The following is a 21,305-nucleotide window of genomic DNA, read 5'->3' on the forward strand; positions in this document are numbered from 1 at the left end:
CTCTACAGACAGAGTGCACAGAGACTCCAGCAGAAAAGCTGTCTGCCTCATGCCTATTATCTCACCATTCACTGAGCGTTGAGTGTATGGCTGGGCGATATGGACCAAAACTCATATCTCGATATATTTTGTTCGAATGGCGATATACGATGTTATAACGATATTTTGAATAAAACGGGTAAAGTGTGTTGTTTTAACTCCACGCCACAAGTATTCACCATCAACCATTTATTCAGGTTTAGTTGATTTTTTTTGCTCAACGAAGCACAGCTGTGCTTTAACAACAGATGTGTAAGGGATAATGTATAGAACGCCGGTCATTATCGGGAAAATAAGCCCCGACAGGGCGACCAGGACACTGACGTGCAGCGGAGCTGTCTTGCTTCGCCCTGAAGGGGCTTATATTCGATAATGACCGGCGACATTCTATACATTATCCCGCTTATTACACGGATACTTGCCTAAACGAAAAATAACTTCATGGTGTGTCTTTTTACAATTCATTTGTAACCAGCATTCGTAGTGTTGATCAGCAGAGAGATAGTCCGCCGAAGTTGTGAAGTCGCTTAGAAACCAAAGACGCCGGGGCTGACAAGTTACCAGACTACTTGCGGAGTGATACCAAAGACGTCATTAGAGGCAAAAGATCCTTTGTTTTCCTTTACAGCGGTCAATTATACTCATGATTATACTTAGCAATGGTGAATTATCAAATATAAATTCACCGCCGGAAGTTGTGAAGGGCCCATGCAAGTGAACGGAGCGTTCCACGGCATTGAGAAGAGCCGTGTAATAAAAAGCAATAGTGTTGCCTGTTTGAAACATACGGAACCCACACAAGGGAGACGTTCCCTCCAGGGCCGATGCTATCGGGGGCAACACCCTTCACCAGGGGCGTAGGAATGAGTTAAACATTGGGGGGGACACATATCGGAAAACCTGACAGATCCGTTAATGGTTTGAACAGAAATATGTCATAAATTAACTACACTGAAAAAATTCGCAGATATATTTTATTCTACTAAAAAGATACATTTGTAATTGTAAAGGAAAACACATTTTGAATGGCAGTAATGAACTGATAAATATCAAATCAATTCTTTAATTACACGCTCAATCATCCAGTTTTTTAGAATAAGAAGCGGTGTTAAGACGCTGTGTTGCGCTTTCAAAATAAAATAAAGTATTTTTCTCCCCCCGGTATAATTTTTAGGTGGGACAAATGCGCCTTTCTCCAATATTGGAGGGGACACGTCCCCTCCGTCCCCCCTGGTTCCTACGCCCTTGCCCTTCACTTTGACTGGCAGTAGGTCTGCCGATAGGTCGGAATATGGTTGGAATGAAGCGACCACCGATTCTTGACAGGCTGGGTACTTTATTCTTACACACAACCAGACTTGTTCATTACTTCGCTAAACTGACACGCACGCTACCGCTCGCTCTCCTCGCTCGTACACTGACTCGCTGACGACACACAAACACACACACGTACACTGCCAGTGATATGCGTGCGATACTTTCTCGTGCTCACGAGATACTTTCTCGTGAGCACGAGAAACATTAAAAACATTTTTTTTACCCCATGTCCCTTTACAGGTTCCGTACTCTCTACCACCATGTGTTTATTCAAAGTTAGTTGTGATGCGTTACGTGGGTGGGAGAACACTGCGTACATGTAAGGGGCGGGATTGAGCAGCTGAACATGGCTTGTAGGCTCAGAGAGCAGCGGTCGGCCTTATAAAATAGCGCTCGCAAAGCAACATCAAAATAATATATAATATACCAGTATGGCGATATTGTCTCAACTACATATCTCTTTCAAAAATATACCGGTATAAATTTGACTACCGGTATATCGCCCAGCCCTAGTTGAGTGGCGGTCCCAGTGCAACTCTTGCTGGTGCTACAGCGGGTCTGAAGTATTCAGTGATAGTGCTGCTGAGAGGTGTACTGTATGGCGATCAAGAGTCAGGCTCAAGCATTATGGGCCTATTATAGGGCTGGGCGATATTGCAAAAAAAATTATCACGATTATTTTTTCGATATCGATATTAATCACGATATATTATATATATATATTTATTTTGACAGGTGAAAGACATAACATTAGGTGAGGGACAGAACGAGACGGAACAGACGAGACAAAAACATACAGGAGGTCGTTGCATATTCTTAATTATTTTTGATAGGCTGTGTGCGCGTGTGTGTGTGATATAATTTGATACTGCTTAAGCCTGAAGAAACTAGTGTTCATTAGTTAAACCATACACTTGTTTATTATCATGCTTCTTTTTGATTGTTTATCATACGGTACAACTGCCGCAAAAGACGACACGATAGACTGCTGTTTTGGAACAGCCCCGCTCGCGCTGCTGACAGCTGCGGTAGGACGGCGGGCAAAACTTGTTGTTGCGCGCATTTTCATACTTTCTGTGTAGTCGCTGGGGTGGTATGTTTTCAGATGTTGAAATGAATTAGTTGTGTTTCCCAATCTGCTGGCACCGACCGACGGCATAATTTACAGACGGTCTTATCCTGTGCTTCATCAGTTTTGAGATAGCCAAACCACTTCCATATAATGGACGTCTTGTAACCTTTTTTATCGACTACTTCACCCTCCGTTGTTCCACTCATTTTTATTCTGTCGCAAAACGCTCCTCTCCTCTCGTCTTTCCTTACCGCAGTGCTGGAACGGAAGCTCAAACATGCACCAGGAAATGGGCGTGTACTTAGACATTAACCGCAGAACTGCGATCTGACTATTGTGTTCATATCTGCTGTGTGATTGGCTGTTAGGTAAATCCATAGCAGAACTGTTTCTATTCATTTATTTATTTTATTTTTTAAACTTTTTTTTATATCGAGCATTTATGTCTAATGCTTATCGTCGTAATCGACGTGAGTTTTATCGCGATTAATAATCGTAATCGAGTTATCGCCCAGCCCTAGCCTATTATGAACGGCTCTGTTTATTCACAAGCAGAAAAAAGCAATTTATAGATCTAATATTTAAGTTAACTGTGATAGTGTCTACAACATCAGAGACAACCCGGGCTTCACAGAGCCTATGCAAACCAACAGAGCACCCGAAAAAGAATCAGGCACCAATCCCGCAGGGGGTGCATCTTTCAAACTACACTGGGACCATCCAAGCAAACTCTTACTTTCTGGAGTCTTGAAAGTAGACAAGAGGGCATCCTACATGACGGAGTTGGGTATCTTACATTATGTCAAATTAAATTACATAGTTCAACTGAATTCCCCCCAAATTATTGCATTAATATTCCGCAAGTGTCCTTCAATGTATTTTAATGGTCTGCTTGGATGGTGCAAGTGTAGTTGCCCCCTGTCGGCGACTTTTATTGGTTACTGCTGCAATTTTGTCCCGCCCACGGACGCTCTGCCTCATACGGATACAAATCACTTTTGCTACACATGTACCACCTAGACGTGTTGCAAAACTACCTGCAAAAAACTCCACAGCTGAGACTTGCAGGAGCAGATTCGAGCAGTTGTAACGATGGACTTCGCTCATTAAAACGCTGAATCAACATAGCGTTCTATATCATTTTATTTGTGAGGAAATCTTTCGCAGATGTGCAACTTCTGATGCATTAGTTCACATTTGGGTTTACGAATGCACACATTTTGGGCATGTTCTCAGATTATGGAAGGCGGGTGTGCGAATGTGTTTTGCACCAACTGAGCTGCAATGATTGTAGCAAAAGTTTAAATTGCATGACTCTTTGAAGTTGTGATGCACAGGATAGGATTTGTGCACCTGTAACACGGACTTGTGAACTATTTTGTGTTTACAATGGTAGAAAAAATATTTACGACTTAAAATGTGCTGTTACACATTTGTGACTTTAGAGTACACATGCAAAATAAATAATTACGACTTCAAATTTACTGTTACACATTTGTGACTTTAGTGTACGCATACAAAATCTGCAGTTACAGGTGCTAAAGACTTTTGCTACAATAATACCTTCACACAAAACAGAAAGCGATCGATGACGCCTGCCGCCTGGATCCACTCCTCAGAGTCGTGGTTCCCTCTCTGCTGCCGGTCCACCTGCCGCCGGATGGCCTGGAGGTCACTGCCCAACTTCCTCAGTGCGTCCAGGGTTGTGTCTAGATGTTTGCCCCCTGGAGGATTCATGTAAACGGCGCCCTCCTCCACTTCAGCATTGGGATCTGTATAGTAATACAGGTCTTTCACGTTAAAGTGTGTGCATCTTATGCACTGGGTGCCATGTCGATTACTTTTTGATTGAAAAGGGAGAGCTTTTCGAGATAAATACAGAACTAATTCATCATGTTGAATGAAGATCATCATGATCATCTCCTTGAATGAAAACGCTACCTTCCACGTCTTCCTCTTCGTCTCAGCCTAATTTTGTACACTATTGTTTTGTAACTTGGAACATGGAACATGGATCTAGCCGAACACACCCCATACCTGTTGAATGTTCTTTGGGTGGCATTGGAGGCAGACCAACCAAAAGTTCCAGAGTTCTAAGGAAAACTACTCTTACCCAGCGGGGGACAGGAGCAAGGCGACTGGAGCTTGAGTGGAGGTTGGTGATGAGGATTGTCTCCAGCAGGCTGGCCACCATCAGAGCCAGGCAGAGAGAGAAGAAAACATCTGAGGATAAATAGGAGAGAGTGTTAGTATGCTGGTTACTTTTCAGTTCTAGCTATACAAGTTGATGTCAGCCTCACTCTGAACAAGGGGACTACTGGCTTATGAGTGGTATGGTGTTGCCAGTGACCGGCAGCAAGTCATTCATAAGCAACAGGAAGACGGTGTAGCCTAAGATGAGGGTCATCTTAAAGGCCGAGCGGTCTACACTCTGTGGGGGTAGCAGGAAGCTGAAGAGGTCCACTGTGATCAGGAAGCAGCTGGGGATGATCAGGTTCACCACATAGAGAGTGGCCTTACGCCTCAGACCAATCTATGAAGTTGAACAAAAAGACAGTTCAAAGTCAGACCGTTAAAAAATTGATCTATCGTTAACTAGTTCCATTAATTTACCGTGTCCACCAGGAAAAAATACATTGTTTTACCTTTTGTAATCATAAATAAATCATTTTATTATTCCCGAACATATAAAAAGCAAACATAGGTGAAATATGAGCTTGTCCATTTTAAATCCAGCATGCGATTCTTTATGAGCAGTGATATCTAGTAGTTGCCACTCCCCTACAGTGCTCATCGCATGTGTATGTATTCGCATGTGTATATATTTGCGAATGTATTCTTCGAAATCTGGGTTATTGGTCTGTTGAGGTTAACCACTATTTCCTTCTTTGACAGGTTGAGCAGAGCATTGCAAAGGAGGAGAGATCAGGATGTTATACAACTGTACACCAAAAATACAACTACAATCTTAAAGAATAACCATGCTACCAGAATGCAACCAAAATTACATTAAATCACATGCATGCATTCCAGAGCATCCTTTGATTTTTCTATCTATGTGGTGTCTTACTTGTGTGGGTGTAGGAGTTGAAGGTGAAAGTGCAGATGTACAGTCTGCATTAGCTAACCACTCTGACAGGGCTGTAGTCGTAGATCTTGCCATTAGAATTGACAATTGTACATAAGGCACAAATGGGGCTGTGTTTTGAGAAACGCTGTAGGACGGCAAAAAACTTCACAAAATTTCACACTTCTTTCGAGTAATGTTTACATCTTTAGATTTGAGATCAGTATTATTATTGTTTCATATCAAAGTTATATCAAAGGCCTTGCATTGCATATAAGGGATCACCAATGCGCCACTTTTGAGATTTGGCGAAATAGGTGTAGAGATATGAAGGGCTTTCTATCAAAATGTTGCTTGGATCCGAAATACCAGTTTCATACAAAGTCATATTCTTTACGTTGTTCTTTAACATTTATTAATTGCTCACTTTCTCAATTGAATAAATACCACATGCTTCTTGAATAATAATTTTGAGATTTAAATATCAACATACCACTCCCAGAATGCCATACATGGTAAAGGATACATAGACTTCTGTGTAATTATTGATGTTGATGAAAGGTCGTATGAGCGTGAATCAAAGACTGGTGACAAAATTAGGGAAAAGAAAATAGAATGTTGGCAAATGTTTTACTTCACAAAACTAGTTGGTGCAATATGTGAGTTTATACTGAATGAATAACTGAGGTAGACTATGACAATTATCTTTTTTACATAGCATTAACTAATCTCATTTGTCAGCATACCTAATATGATTGCTGTGGAAATAAATGGGAAATATCTCCCTTCATACATATTTGATATGTAATGTTTTTTTATTAAAAACATAACACGTAAAAATAATTATTTCAATGATAGAGAACAGGATGAAAGTCATGGTAAAAAAACACCTGTCAGATAGCTGAAGATTTAAGAATTTGTGTTAACTACAGAAAACAAACAACAATGCATAATTCCAAATGTAAGCAAACGAGACAATATTACATTGTGTGACAACCACAACTCCCTCAATATGATCTATACTCTTAACCTCCAATTCAAAGTGTTCAAGACATCATCTTGAAATTCTTCACCCTTCCTCTGTGTCTTGGGTCTAAAGAAATATATTTGTTTTCAGCCAATCACATGACTGCAGTCCCGACCCCTACCGAAGAATAAGTCCAGCCTCCGAGCCTCCCGGTTCCCTCGGTCAAATGTCTATGGGAAATAACGGGGCTTTTGAATGATCGTACATAACGATCTCTAGGTGGCGAAGAAGTCAAAGCTGCGTCACGTTTTGAACTACACACCTTTTCCATCTAGTTTCAACTGGGTTTGGGATTGTCGGTGCCGTTAAAGTAGTAAACGGCACCGACAATCTAAAAACCCAGTCACTGCAGTCATGTGATTGGCTGAAAACGAGGGAGGCATCTGATTGGCTACAGGTAGTTCCTTGTTGAAAAAATGCATTTGTGAATCCAGCCACGTCAGGAGTCTCAAAAATCCACATATAAATACAGACCAGTTCCCACACAAATGCAAACAAGTTTACAAATGAAAAGCGTCTTGTAAATTCAAGTTTAACAGTTTGTATATAAATGTAACAACATCCAAATACATTTTGATGAAAATTGCAAATATTTTTTAAATTAATATATTTATGGATTTATATTACATTTATTTAAAACAAGGCACATTTGTGTGTGGATCAGAAATGTGTTTGTGAAACTTATTTTTGTTTATCGATTTATTTTACATTTATACATACTGATATACATTTGTGTGTGCATTGAAATGTATTTGTGAGAAGAGGGTAATTTATATATAAATCACAAAATACATTTATGAATCCTTCTCTGTGCATTCATTATTAATGAGACTGTTCTGACCCCATACGAAACTGCATTCCTTGGGTTAGAAAAGGACCGAGACTCTTAAAATATTCTCACCGACATGGCAGATCTTATTCACCTCAAGTAAGATGCACTAAATACAGAGCTTTGGATTACTATAATAGTTTTTTATTGTAGATATTTTATTGAAATTGAATATAAGACCAAAAAAAATCAACAGCACACGTCTACAAAACGCTAGAGAACATACAAAGCATGTTCAGCTGAGGGAGCTCCAACACTGTTTATATTTTGTATAATGTTAAATCAACCTAGTGTACATTTGGTGTAATGGCTCGTGTTGCATAGATTGACCAGGTATATACATTCAAAACTGTTTGCATAAACAATGCTTTACGTGTTCTCGAAGGAGCTTTATGCAAGCGAAGAGATAGATATTATACCTTGCAAAATAGAGGGTTAGAATTGAGTTGATTAACATCATCATCAAATGCAAACAGTGCACTTATGCACCTGTTGCATCTTGTCACCCAATGGTTCCATCTTCTTCCATCTTTACTTTTTGAATGAAAACAGTTACAGTACACATTTTATGCCTCGTTTATAACATTATAAGATCATTATTATAACAAAGAGAGAAGAAAACATCTGAGGATAAATAGGAGAGAGTGTTAGTATGCTGGTTACAAATAAAAATGATATGAAAGTGCTTTATACTTACAAAAGCCCATGCAATGTTTTGTCCACTGTACAAAAACCAACCATCTCTACTCTGACACACGCAAACACACACAAAATGTGTTACGTGTTTGTCACATGTAATACAAAGTATATCTGTAATACTTTGTATTACAGATATAAATTAACATAACCACGGGTTCCATTTTATAACCATTCAGTTCAGTAGTTAACGCTTTGTGCCCTTGCTTTCAATTCAATACAACTCAAATCTCTTTACATTAAGGCTCTTAGTGTCCATTAAGTCCACGGTCTCAGACCTATTTAAACACTATGATAATCACTGATAATGATTAGCTTGTGCTGATCCGCAGGCAGAAGAGACACCTTGTTGCCTTGAGTGTCCAGAATACCCTGGGCTGCTTGTGTTGTTTGGGTTAAGGTGCTTGCTCCATCTATGGTTCTTTGAGGCATTCCAGTGTAGGGAGTCTCAGGAAGCTTGTCCATCCGATCTCTGGGCCTACTGTCGTTTACCGTTGGAATGAGTACTCCTGGTCGCTTCATCATACTTTGGGATTCTTGAAAGTCATCGTCCAAGAAAACAAGGCTGCATGCAGGGGAAGGGCAGGACACCTCAGAAGGATTTGAAACCCAGACTTTGAATGACGGTTTCTCCTCACCGGAAACATGTTCCATCATGCTGGACCGGTCAGCTTCTCCGACTAGGAGGGACTCTGTCAAGTTGTCACCAGACTGAGAGGAGCCAAAGCCATGCAGGACGGAGGAAGAAGTGGTGTCACTCAGAGAACAGCTATACGAGAGGTCTACCTGCAGAGCCTCTGATTGGGATGAGCTCCCTGATTCAGCGTTCCGCGGCTGATAAGAAAGGTTAGCTTTCATATGGGAAGAATCGAAAAGCTGCCTCTGTCCAGTCAGCTGGAAAATAGGCACCTGAGAATCTGGAAAAGGGTTGTGTACCCCACCCCACAACATACTGGGTTTGTAGAAGGTCTCACTAAGTACAGCAGGCGGGTTGGCAGCGTATAACCCCTGGGTCCCAGAAGGAGACATGGAATATGTCAGGTTCTCAAAAACGGAGGGGCTGAAGGTCCCAGCGACTGGATTGTAACCAGTGTTGATGTGGGCAACGATGAGCCAGGAAGCTGTGGAGAGCTGGGGGAAGGCCATACGCATGGCTTCCTCCACATCGGAGATGATGTCAATGGAGACCTTCTGAGAGTAACCCAGAGACGAGGACACGCTGTCTGCTCTGGCACTTTGAAGGGAATTACCACCGCTGTCCCTGGATGATAAACCAGGAGAGGAAGACTGTTACTTGTGATGTTTCTGAGAGTCATTTAATGGAGTGACATCATCATTGTCACACCTGTGACTGCGGTATTTTCTTATAAACAGTTTATTGAATTTCATGTACAGGACAGTGAAGACTTTTTGAAACAAAAGATGGCCTGCAATAATGACCCACAATGGTTTTTCGTCGAATTCGTCCTCTTTGCAGGCCTCAACATAGACAGAGCTCAGGGGAGTTTTCTGCGGTATAAGCACCTGTGAAACGGAAACGGAAAATCGGAAACGGAAAGTCGTTAAAACAATGTGTGGATCCTCCGGTTTTATATCCCATGATGATTCTTAAAAGATTTGGCCTTTTGGTCAAAGGTCCATTGTGTAGAATTTAGTAGTAACGAGTGGTGAGGTGGCAGTTTGCAAAAGACTGGAAGTTCCCCCCTCACCAACAACAGCAGTGGCCTGTATTTGCAAAATTCCATAAAGCTGTGTACCTTCTGTGTATCTCCTGGGACCATGAATAACAAAGTTGAGTCTTTATAGTTGCCAACGCTATCCCACCAACTCTCCTTCAACCTAGAGACAAATGGAACAAATATAATTTTATAAAAAACCTTTTTCATATCATCTTTTAACAAAGTTTACTGATGACATCATGATACAACTAACTGTGAGGATAAGGGCATCTCACCGTGTGCAGAACAGATATAGGAAACTGGTGATGATAAAAGCAGCAACACACAGACTCACAATGATCGCAACCGCATTACTGGTAGGTGGCACAGCTGAAAAAGAACATGCGTATATCATGTATGAGAAAAACATCATAGCCTTTTGACCGTCTCCCACCACCAGTTTATACCATTTCTTCATAAACTCGAGAGAAATGCTCAATTTACTGCATTCATGTATGTCCGCCGCATTGTCTGCTTTGACCCCTGATACATCAAAGTTGCTGCAATAATAGAGGCCAAGACAAGCTTGTAGATGGAAACAAGTAAACGGGGACCCGTGCGTATTCTTGATCAAAAGTAATGTAACTAACGATTACCTTTCGCAACGGATTTCAATGAGTCACTTTCCTATTCATTTTTGTTCATGTTATAAATAGCCATTTACTATAAAATAAAAATTTACTGTTTTACTCCAAGTAGATCATTAAAGATCCCATGGCATGCTACTTTATGAATGCTTTTATATAGCTGTTAGTGGGCCCCTAATACAGTACTTGAAGATGTTCAAGAAATTCAGCCTTGGTGCAGAATTACAACCACTACGAGCCAGTCCCACAAAGAGCTTTCCACAAACGTGCCGTCTTTAAGAGACGGGTCAACGTGACGGGTAGGGGTGTGGCTCTGAGCAACTTGCGGCCACGGTACCATGCGCTCGTGTTTATAGTGCATATATCGCAATGGCGAGGCGCACAATGCTTTTGGCCGTGTTCTGTAAATATTCTAGAACAGTCCGGTGCTCCGGACTAAATTATATCATATTAAACATAGATATCTATATCATATTATATGATAGGGAACAATCCCTGTCTCCTCCATGTGGCACTCATGTACTTCAGGTAGTCAAAGCCAAAGTTCCTTTCCCGCAATTGCTTCTCAACCTTGGCTGAGATAAACCCCACTACAAGTCTCGTTGTGGGAATACCAGAGACGTCAGAGAACCCGACGTGTTATGCGGCATAACTCCAACAGCAGAACGGTTATCCAAATAAATAACAAAGAACACTTGCGTTACAGTGTGTGTATTCACACACACACACACACACACACACACACACACACACACACACACACACACACACACACACACACACACACACACACACACAACACACACACACACACACACACACACACACGTGGTGCTCGCACGGTCGTAGCTCATTGTCTCATTGGCGGGCCAAATTCTCTGGGCGGGCAAGCCAGAGAAAGCGAAGGTAACTTGGCCCCTTATGACGACATATGGGAACAAATTCAAAATCGGAGCGTCTGAGCATTCATTTTTCAAAGGCGGAGCAGGATACCTGGTGGTCGTTTTACACCAAACGCCATTTCTCCCCTAGCCTGCCATCCCTCATCCCTCATCACTCATATGAATGTTAGAAAACCGAGGGATGGAGCTGAGACCAGCAGGGGTTTTAGGTAGCAGAGCAGGCAGTAGCCTGATAGGTAGCAGAGGTAGTGGGTTAGACCTTACGGGTGGTGAATGTCAGCTCTCCACTTCTTTCACTGGAGTACGCAGAGTAGCTCTGCATGCTGATTAGGTACTCTGTCCCCGGCTCCAGGTCCTTGCCCAAAATCTCATAAGACTTCATGAACGAAACGTTCACGTCCTGCAACAGAAAGACCACAGCTTCAACGGCAAGGCTCAGAAATAAATATCAGTCTCGGATTCATCTACAGCCTATGTTAGGCTCCAGCCAACACTTTGTATGACCAAGACAGGCAGCACGGAATTAAATCCTAAAACCACCAACAGAAGAATCCAAACCTTTACCAATTTTTCCAAATATACCTGAATAACCAACAGCAGCATTTCTACACATGTGGCAATTCCACAAATAGCAAATTATTACCTGACATATTTACATTACACTGATCATTTATAGTTTTGTAATGCTACTTTTTACAGGATATTCTGCCTTTTTGTGGTTGAGTCTGTAGGGAGATCGACTTAAGTGATATTTAGGTGTCAATGGATGTAATGTAGGCCTTGAACCGGGGTCTCTGGTGTAAATGGACATACCATGCATTTCTCTCCTTTTTTGCAGTAGTTCAGCAGCACCTTCAGCTTGAAGGAGAACTCAGTGTATTTTGTGTCCCACGTCACCAGATAACTCCCATCGTTTCTTGTCACCGAAGTGAGCATTGGGGCTTTGGGTTTTACTGGGGTAAATATTAGACAGTGAATACAGAGAAAGTTCAGGTAGGAGTTAAACAGTGAATACAAAGACAGGTCATTAATGAGAAGGTAGGGGTAAGACAGTTAAAACAGAGACATTAATGAAGGAGCAGGTAGGTGTAAGACAATGATTATACATAGATAATTAAGAAGCAGGTATAGGTAGTTAGACAGTGGCTGCAGAGACAGGTCATTAAAGAGCAGGCACGGTTAAAACAGAGACAGGTTATTAAGATGAGGGGTTATTAGACAGGGAACACAGAGTGACAGGTCAGTCATGAGAAGAGGATTCCATAGACATACAGGCCAATGCGGCGTCCATGTGTATATGTCACTTGGAGGACACCAACTGGTCATTAGCCTATGGAGCAGGTATGAAATGACTTTTTTCAGGAATGAAACGGCTTGCTTAAACTCACTGTTGTCGTAAACTGAGATGTTTTTGGACTCCACTAGGGCCCCAGCTTTCCACAGCCTTGTATTGTATTCATCCCCCGGACCAAACCTCATAAAAAAACATGTTAAAGTTAGAAGAATATTCGATATTAGTTATTCAACAGTGCGATTTGTAAAAGAAAATCTTTACCCATTGGGGGTCAACGAGCAACTGCACTCTCCCTTCCGAACTGGGTCCGATGTGAAATTGCAATGCCTCTCACTGAAAAGTAAAATAAAGCACAATATTTCATATTTTTTAATAACTTCCAATAGCGTCGTCACTATGAATCACGAACGAATGTGGATAGACCTACAATGTTTCTTTGCGTTTCATATTTTCAAATCAATGTATTAATGTTTCGCATTAATGTCTCATTAATGTCGTTCTGTCAATAATAATTACGTGTATCTTTGTGACTTTTCCACTCGGGTGTCGAGTGTGTACCCGGCGCAGCTCGGCTCGTCGGGCGGGGGATAGAACCCACACATCATCAGCCTGTCGAAGTCGTTAACGCAGGTAAGATTGAGCCCTGTGTCTTCAAAACAATATGAATATTGTATTACAATTAAGGAAAAATAAAAACCTCACTGAGTAGGTTCCAATGGAAGAATTTCTCTTACCTTGCACTGCCATAGAAATACAGTTTAGAAGGAAAACGCCAAAGTAAAACCTAAATCCAATAGAGGAAAACATGTCACACCATTATAGTTACACTGAATGTATTCACATAAACTGGTGCACAATCTTAGTTTACCGTAAACCTGGTATCCGCTCCATTGTCGAGTAAAAGTATTGTTGAGTTTACTGAAAACGAAACCGCTTCCGGACTGACCCAACTTTTGCGTCCTTGTGTTTCGATAAATAGAAATCCACAGGAAAGGCTACTCCTTTTTTTCATTGGAGAAAGAGGAAGTTCTGCCGCAAGTTTCCAAAGAATCGAATGAATCATCAGCAGTGGGTAGACAACACTAAGGAAAAGTTATATTATGGTAAGGTTTGACTCGCCGAACCTGAAATAATACTTGGTGTTTACATGTGTTATATACACCGAGTAAAACACATGTACACACGGTTGTGTAATTCCTGGAGGATTTTTTAACTTTTAACTTTTTTTAACTTACTTTTAATAATAATAGGTTTAAGCATAAATGTATAGTCAACATGCATACACGTAATTGTTGATGGTCAGTATCCTATTTTGCATAACCTTCCTAGTGCTACAGCGGGTCTGAAGTATTCAGTGATAGTGCTGCTGAGGGGTGTACTGTACGGCAATCAAGAGTCAGGCTCAAGCTTTATGGGCCTATTATAAACGGCTCTGTTTATTCAAAAGCAGCAAACAGCAATTGATAGATCTAATATGGAAGTCAACTGTGACAGTGTATACAGCATCAGAGACGACCCGGGCTTCACAGAGCCTAGACAAACCAACAGAGCACTTGACACAGAATCAGGCACCAATCCCGCAATCAGCGTCAAATGCATGCTTTTCAACTTAAAAACACAACACCAACCCACAATGTACACTGTTGTTTGCAAAACTTCGAAAATATACACCGTTATGTATTGAAGTCAAATTTCCAAAAGTGGCGTTCTGTTGAAAGGTTACATTAAAGCCAGTCTAGCAAGTTATACAACTTTTTCTGTTACGTTCAATTAAATCAAGGTTATCAAATCCATGGTGTTTAAATATCTTTACGGGTTACAAATAAACTCAGACCCTTCCCTATTTCTCTCCCTTGTTTTCATGTTCAAATAATTCAGAACAATAACACCAACAACATATAGGCAAGTCATTTTTGTAAAATAAAACAAAATTATAAAAATGTTTTATTTTGATTCAATCAAATTGGACGATGTCAGATTTTAAAGCATAGCATTAATTAATCAAAAAGTGATGCCGGGAATGGTGTATTGAACCTCTCCTAAGTACCAATCATACTGACTAAACTTACTCAAATGCATTTCGAATATAAGGAAAGAATACCTAGAAGACTACAAGAGGCAACACAAATCTTGGCCGCTATAGAACATTTATGGAACCCTTGTCCAAACAGATTATTTTATTTGCTGTATGAAAAGGCCCAGATACAGATCATAACTACAAAGCTGACTATTATGAAGACAGCATAGAGCCAAAACAGAAAGCGATCGATGACGCTTGCGACCTGGATCCACTCCTCAGAATCGTGGTTCCCTCTCTGCTGCCGGTCCACCTGCCGCCGGATGGCCTGGAGGTCTCTGCCCAGCTTCCTCAGTGCGTCCAGGGTTGTGTCTACTAGATGTTTGCCCCCTGGAGGATTCATGTAATCGGTGCCCTCCTCCACTGCAGCATTGGGATCTGTATGGTAATGCAGGTCTTTCACGTGTAAGTGTGTACATCAGCCTCATTTTGTACTTTGTTGTTTTGTTTTGGAACACGGAACAGTACATTCTAGCCTAACACACCCCATACCTGTTGAATGTTCTTTTGGTGGCTTTGAAGGCAGACCAACACAACATCCCAGGGCCTGAAGGAAAACTACTCTCACCCAGCGGGGGACAGGAGCAAGGCGACTGGAACCTGAGTGGAGGTTGGTGATGAGGATTGTCTCCAGCAGGCTGGCCACCATCAGAGCCAGGCAGAGGGCGAAGAAAACGTCTGAGGATAAATAGGAGAGAGTGTTAGTGTGCTGGTTACTTTTCAGTTCTAGCTATACAAGTTGATGTCAGCCTCACTCTGAACAAGGGGACTACTGACTTATGAGTGGTATGGTGTTGCCTGTGACCGGCAGCAAGTCATTCATAAGCAACAGGAAGACGGTGTAGCCTAAGATGAGGGTCATCTTAAAGGCAGAGCGGTCTACACTCTGTGGGGGTAGCAGGAAGCTGAAGAGGTCCACTGTGATCAGGAAGCAGCTGGGGATGATCAGGTTCACCACATAGAGAGTGGACTTACGCCTCAGACCAATCTATGGAGTTTAACAAAAAGATAGTTCTTAACAGGGCCATTTAAAATATTATCATTATATAAACATTTTTTATTAACTTGACCATGTCACCATGAAGAAATGCATAATGTTACATTTTCTAATCATGAATATATCATTTTATTCAAACATACGTGAAACACAAGCTCATCACTTCCGTAAGGTGGTTCTGCATCGTGTGACTCTTTATAAGCAATGATATCGATGAGCTGCCATTCTCCTACAGTAGTCATCACTTCCATTGAGTTCTGCAGAATCTCCTTTATGGGAATGTTCAGTTCAACCCTGATGTCCTTGGCTGATTGAGTAGAGCATTGCATAAGAGAAGAGAGTGCAGGATGTTACACATGTATCCCTTCACCCAAAATACACCAATCATACACAAATACAACCATAATCTGAAGGAATAACCAGACTAAAGAGACAACCCGACACAACCGTAACCATCTATAGATATTCTTGTTCTTTATTCTTTGTCTCATTGCAAGTTGTCAATCTGTCAAGTCACGAGCTTACGCAGTTCGCACATAGTTTTAGTAAATTGTTCAAAAATAGTACAATCCCAATGAACCTCTAAAACAAAAAAAAGTATTGTGTTTTTTCTTTGGATTTACTCCCACCTAACGAACTCAGTCCAATCGAGAGCTGGGCTGATTGAAAAGAAAGAGGCATGGGGTTTCTCTCTGGAAGCTGGGTCAGAAATGTATTTCACCAAAAGTATATTCCTTTGACTTACCACGGTCAAATTAGAAGGAAGAAAATCCTCAATGAGGATGGCCATTCATAATGCATATGGGCTACTCTTTCCTAACTGAAATGTGGAGAATATCTGTTTATCTACGTGGTGTCTTACATGTGTGCATGTAGGAGCCGAAGGTGAAAGTGCAGTTCTGGACGTCGAAGGGGAAGGTGTAGATGTTCAGGTTGCAGGAGCTCACCACTCTGACTGGGCTGAAGTCGTAGATCATGCCATCAGAATGGACGTGCACAAAAGGCACAGCTGGGGCTGTGTTCTTAGCCATACTGTAAGACAGCAACAAAAACATACTTGCACTCAGTTTGAGCAATGTTTACATCTTTAAGTCAAACATTAATATAAATATGTTGGTAATTATCATCAATGGTCTTGTATTGCACATTGGTCAAGGAGCAACAGTGATTTAGGAAAATAAAGTGGCAGTTGGGACGACCGCAATGGAATAGTTCAGTCCCCTATGTTAAATGGTAAATGAACTGCATTTATATAGCTTTTTTCTAACCAGTGGCCACTTAAAGGACTTTGCAAAATTGCCTAATATTCCCCCATTCATGCAGACATTCACACAACGACGGCAGTGTCAACCATGCTGGTAGGGTTAGGTGTCTTGCTCAGCGACACCTCGACAAGTTGCATTCTTCCGATTCCCAGCCAACCCGCTTACCAGCAATAAGCCGCCCAATGTATGCATCTTAGGATCTAACCACCCAATGATGACGATTCATTTACTTGTGTCTAATTAGGTATTAAGGTGGTTTGTCCCTTCTAAATATAATCAGAAGATTTGAGCCATCCGTTTTTGTCTTGGCGTTTCACAATGACTGCAATTGTGCATGGATCTTACAATTCATTGATGACAATATCTGGTACCCAGAATTTGCTTCTAGGTAGTGAAATCTGGTTGGTGCCGCACAGTTCTGGATCCCAACTGATGAACTCATTCTTCCATCCCTGGAGGAACCACAAACTATTTAATGCATTTGGCCTATTGGCTAATATGTGATTTAATTTCAAATAATGAATTCAAATATTACTTTTGGGGTTTCGCTTTAACAGAAATATTGAGATAATGAATGGCTATATTATTTTTTACTTACAATGTCAAGCCAAATATAAGTGTTCAAGAGTTGAGCTTTTTCATCCTGGAAAAAACGTAATTGTAAAATATGTTTATCAGCCTACAACAGCCAATTGTATTCTGAATACGTATCTCTGAACATTTGTGCTAAAAGTCAACATGCTTATGAATAATAACACTTATTTTGATTGAAGTTAATAAGTTAAGTTCATAAACACAATTTACCAACCCATGTATCTATGGTGATCAGTTAATTCATTCTTCATTCAAAATGTTGTCTCATGTCCATGTCATAACATTTAGTATTTGTTATGACAATAGTTTTGAACATTGAATCATAATATTGAATAGTTTTTAAACAGAACGTACCACTCCGAGAATTCCATACAGGGTAAAAGATACAAAGACCTCTGTGTAATTATCCATGTTGTTGATGGGTCGTATGGGCTGTAAATCAAAGACCGGTGATAGTGCTACCAGGAGGGCAGAAGAGCTGGGTCCAGAACAACTCAGCCACTGTTTAACCCCTTCACTCTCCTTTATCACTAAAGTCTCCCCTTCCTTGTCCACTACTGCAGTCGCCCCTTCCTTGTCCACTACTGCAGTTGCCCCTTCCTTGTCCACTACTGCAGTCGCCCCTTCCTTCTCCACTACATCCACCACCCCAGTCACCACTTCCTTCACCAATTCCTCTTGTCCAAAACCTTAAACAAACAAAAAAATTGTAATAATTGCAACCAATTAACAAATGTTGGCAAATTCTCACAAAATAATGCCTTCTCTGGTTTGTGTCATATGGACATGTGGACTATCAATATCAAATATGTTTTTAGATTAAGCTTGTCAATTCATATTAACTGAAAGACTAATTAAAATTGAAGATTTGCTGTCCATCATACTACAGAAATATATTTTTTAATGTTTTTAATTTAAAATGGTTCATATTTAATAGAATAATGATGACATTTTGAAAAAATACAAGATAATAATGCATTCTATGTCATATTTCAGCAAAACCTGTATGGTTGCAGAGAAAAAACATCTCCCTTCTTACGTATTTAAGAAATATTTAAGTTGTAATGCTTTTTGGTTCCATTTACTCACCTTGTGTGGCAGAGAATATGATGAATACCATGGTCAAAAATGACCTGGCAGATAGCTGATGATTAAAAACTGAGTGTTAACTACAATATTAACTAACAAACAAGTCAATTTTACATTGTGTAACAACCAAAACTCTCTCAAAATGATCTATACTCTTAACCTGCAGTTTGGCAGCCATTATCTTTCAATTCGCAGCTCTTCGTCTGTCTTGGTTCAAATGAAAATAGATTATTAAAAAGATGAATCATAAGAATATCACAACATAATGTCAACATTTTAGTAGTCAATTGATTGTTCAAAACGTAGCTCAAGTGAACAAAATCACAGAAACTGTTATAATATACCTTCCCGGTTGAAAAGCTCTTCCAGTTAAAAAATTGCATTAACAACAAAGGTGTATATATAGCATTATTTTAAGCTGAGCGTGACTTGATAACCCCATTTGTACAAATCAAGAGGTTTCTCCTGCAGAGTGCTACTTTACTTATCGGTTGCTCAATTCAAAGTAGGGCTTAAGACATATTTGGGAGTTTTAGTTGATCAGAATGTAGCGTGCCTCTTCCTTGGTGACGGCTGGAGAGTACACTGGGTGCAAAGGGGCTTATCTTCCAGATACTCGAATGAATCCGGGAGTACACCCTGATATGTATGAGTTTGGGGTCCTGCCTCCTGCTTGCTGCTTGAAGGAAAACATTAGCATTTCACACCTTGGTCCACCAGTTGCCATGGTGATAAATCCCCTGGGGGTGAGTTATTATACTAATATCTAACTATTACATCTATATTACATCTTGCGAATAGTTGCTTTTCAAGGTGATCAATCATGTTTGATTGATTATTGATTCATTTCAAGTAAGACTCAATAGTCTATATGGTTTATTCTAGGGTTAGGGCTAACACAAACCCTACCAATAAATTATTAATTATAATGAGATGTCTTTCACAATGACTGTCTTTTACAATGGTTATATTTACCTTCATAATTAAATCATATTATATAATCATATAAATAATCAACCCCTGAAGATCACTTTATTAAATTTAATCAATTTGAGATTTTGATCATTTCCTAATCATCTCCTTTAAATCATACCATCAGCTATTTGCATTTGTATTCTACGTCTTTTGCACTGACATATGTCTTTCAATCTTCAATGCACACTGTTCTTACAAGATTACTTATTTTACTATAAGAAATACACCCTAAACCATAAGGAATACACTCCTAACTCAATAAGAATAAAGAAGAAGCGTATTCAATGACGTTCAACAGATTAAACTAAACCATTATGGTCCATGGTGCACCTGAAGTACAGCTTTCCAAGGTACATCGTCATTGAAATGATAAATTTCAATATCGTCAGGTGTCTGTACTCCACCACCGAATGACTTGGGGCAATAAATGAATATCCCTTTGGGCATCAGATTGGAGGATGCAGATTGGCAATATGTGTGGTGCTATGTTCATATCTTGCCCCTGCCCTTTATTGCGCTTCATTGCAAAGTTGTAATAAAAAGGTTTGTAGATTTTAGAGTTGAACTTGAAAAATGAGTCTTCTTTTATTGTCTTTTTTTGGAGAAAACATAAATGCACTTTCACTCAGCAAACTTAGCCGCCAAGGGAGACCGGTCACTGACTTTGTGACCCATCAGGGACCCCTGGGTCAGTTAATCTGCCACAGGCCTTTCCCTTCCAGGGTTCGTTCTAGCGATGGCTTGGGTGTTCTCATGGGGACACACAATCTCCTTCTAGGGTGAAGCTTAAAGTTTTGCGTCACCCTGCAATCATTTGCATGTCTCACCAAATATTTTCCATACAGCATTACTATCTTCATCTGAGGTTATCGTATTTCTACATCTCATGTTGCCATTTTACACCAGTCTTAATGGTGAATAATCTACTAGCAACACCTGTGCCTGCTTCTCTTGTTTCCCCTTAGTATCGCACATACCTCACTTTTTCATCTTTCTTACTATATTTCATTATTTTCTGTGGTACTTGTTCCTTAGGTTGATTATAAAATGATTAACATGAATGGCTGAATACCCTTTAATTCGTAGTTATTACAATAACATGTTATTATTATGATTGTGTTACTAGGGAAATTATTTCCCACAAGTCAACCCTGGGATCCTCCTGCTATTTTAGATTTTTATAAACAAGCTCTATTCTTAGGCTTTTTAATCACTTAATCACTAAAAAAAACGTTGTTTAACTTTCCACATTTGTTCTGAATCATGATGTTATTTATTTTGTAGTTGCTATTCTAAGTATACGAATTGAGTAGAAGCAGACTAATTCACATAAGTGTAAGAATATTGAATGTTGTTCTCAAACACACACACACACACACACACACACACACCTGTAACTCTCTCTCTCTCTCTCTCTCTCTCTCTCTCTCTCTCTCTCTCTCTCTCACACTCACTCACTCACTCACTCACTCACTCACTCACTCTGTCTCTCTCTCTCTCTCTCTCTCTCTGTCTCGTTCACATGAGATGCATGTGTGCCAAGTAGTGTGAAGTAGATCTTCTGCTTTAATGACACACAGAGGACCTTAAAAAGTTTATACAGCTGACTGACAGGCAGCAATCAATGATGCTCAGAGATATGCAACACAAATAATGTACACCAAATGTAGATGTGAAACCTTTCTAAGAACGAGAATAGATCCGGGGCTTTCAAAAAAAATATGGGGCTTTAGACTTGTGTATGGAACTTTCTCATATCA

At 40.3% G+C, this 21,305-nt stretch overlaps 2 protein-coding genes and 1 pseudogene across 5 annotated transcripts; all 3 read right to left on the bottom strand.

Annotated features, from left to right (window-relative positions):
* Positions 1 to 1,738: 1,738 nt before the first annotated feature.
* Positions 1,739 to 7,880, bottom strand: LOC307077843 (5-hydroxytryptamine receptor 3C-like; annotated as a pseudogene). The gene is made up of 5 exons: positions 7,858 to 7,880; positions 5,499 to 5,643; positions 5,133 to 5,316; positions 4,751 to 4,961; positions 1,739 to 4,651 (listed from the first exon to the last, which is right to left on the bottom strand). The product of its transcript is annotated as a 5-hydroxytryptamine receptor 3C-like (transcript).
* Positions 6,488 to 13,512, bottom strand: LOC307077706 (uncharacterized protein). Of its 3 annotated transcripts, none has more exons than XM_079739162.1 (11): positions 13,417 to 13,512; positions 13,283 to 13,332; positions 13,065 to 13,191; positions 12,810 to 12,881; positions 12,643 to 12,728; positions 12,068 to 12,207; positions 11,519 to 11,654; positions 10,002 to 10,095; positions 9,805 to 9,886; positions 9,492 to 9,571; positions 6,488 to 9,308 (listed from the first exon to the last, which is right to left on the bottom strand). In XM_079739162.1, exons 1-11 carry the CDS (start codon positions 13,437 to 13,439, stop codon positions 8,330 to 8,332), a joined length of 1,869 nt encoding a protein of 622 aa, XP_079595288.1. In that variant the 5' UTR covers positions 13,440 to 13,512; the 3' UTR covers positions 6,488 to 8,329. The 3 variants fall into 3 exon arrangements, 2 of the variants coding, with proteins under 2 accessions (XP_079595288.1, XP_079595287.1); XM_079739161.1 differs by having other exon boundaries at positions 13,065 to 13,197; XR_013811952.1 differs by lacking the exon at positions 6,488 to 9,308 and having other exon boundaries at positions 9,488 to 9,571; positions 10,061 to 10,095; positions 13,065 to 13,197.
* A 559-nt stretch (positions 13,513 to 14,071) lies between these two features.
* LOC307077844 (5-hydroxytryptamine receptor 3C-like) lies at positions 14,072 to 17,686 on the bottom strand (the record flags this gene model as incomplete). The annotated part of the gene is made up of 6 exons (XM_079739317.1): positions 16,485 to 17,686; positions 15,766 to 15,929; positions 15,403 to 15,613; positions 15,118 to 15,303; positions 14,831 to 15,003; positions 14,072 to 14,080 (listed from the first exon to the last, which is right to left on the bottom strand). The coding sequence occupies exons 1-6, from the start codon at positions 16,675 to 16,677 to the stop codon at positions 14,072 to 14,074; spliced, it is 936 nt and encodes a 311-aa protein (XP_079595443.1). The 5' UTR covers positions 16,678 to 17,686.
* Between the last annotated feature and the right edge of the window lie 3,619 nt (positions 17,687 to 21,305).

Source organism: Pollachius pollachius, assembly GCF_949987615.1.
Source record: "Pollachius pollachius genome assembly, chromosome: 7".
Taxonomy (NCBI): Eukaryota; Metazoa; Chordata; class Actinopteri; order Gadiformes; family Gadidae; genus Pollachius; species Pollachius pollachius.

Bases quoted from the DNA above. Each gene is read 5' to 3' on its own strand.
- LOC307077706 (XM_079739161.1), bottom strand. From the start codon at position 13,439: ATGGAGCGGATACCAGGTTTACG. The intron at 12,882-13,064 runs GTAATTATTATT...TTTACTTTTCAG, and splicing joins GAAAAGTCACAAAGATACAC to TGAGAGGCATTGCAATTTCA. The intron at 9,887-10,001 runs GTGAGATGCCCT...ATTTGTCTCTAG, and splicing joins CTATATCTGTTCTGCACACG to GTTGAAGGAGAGTTGGTGGG.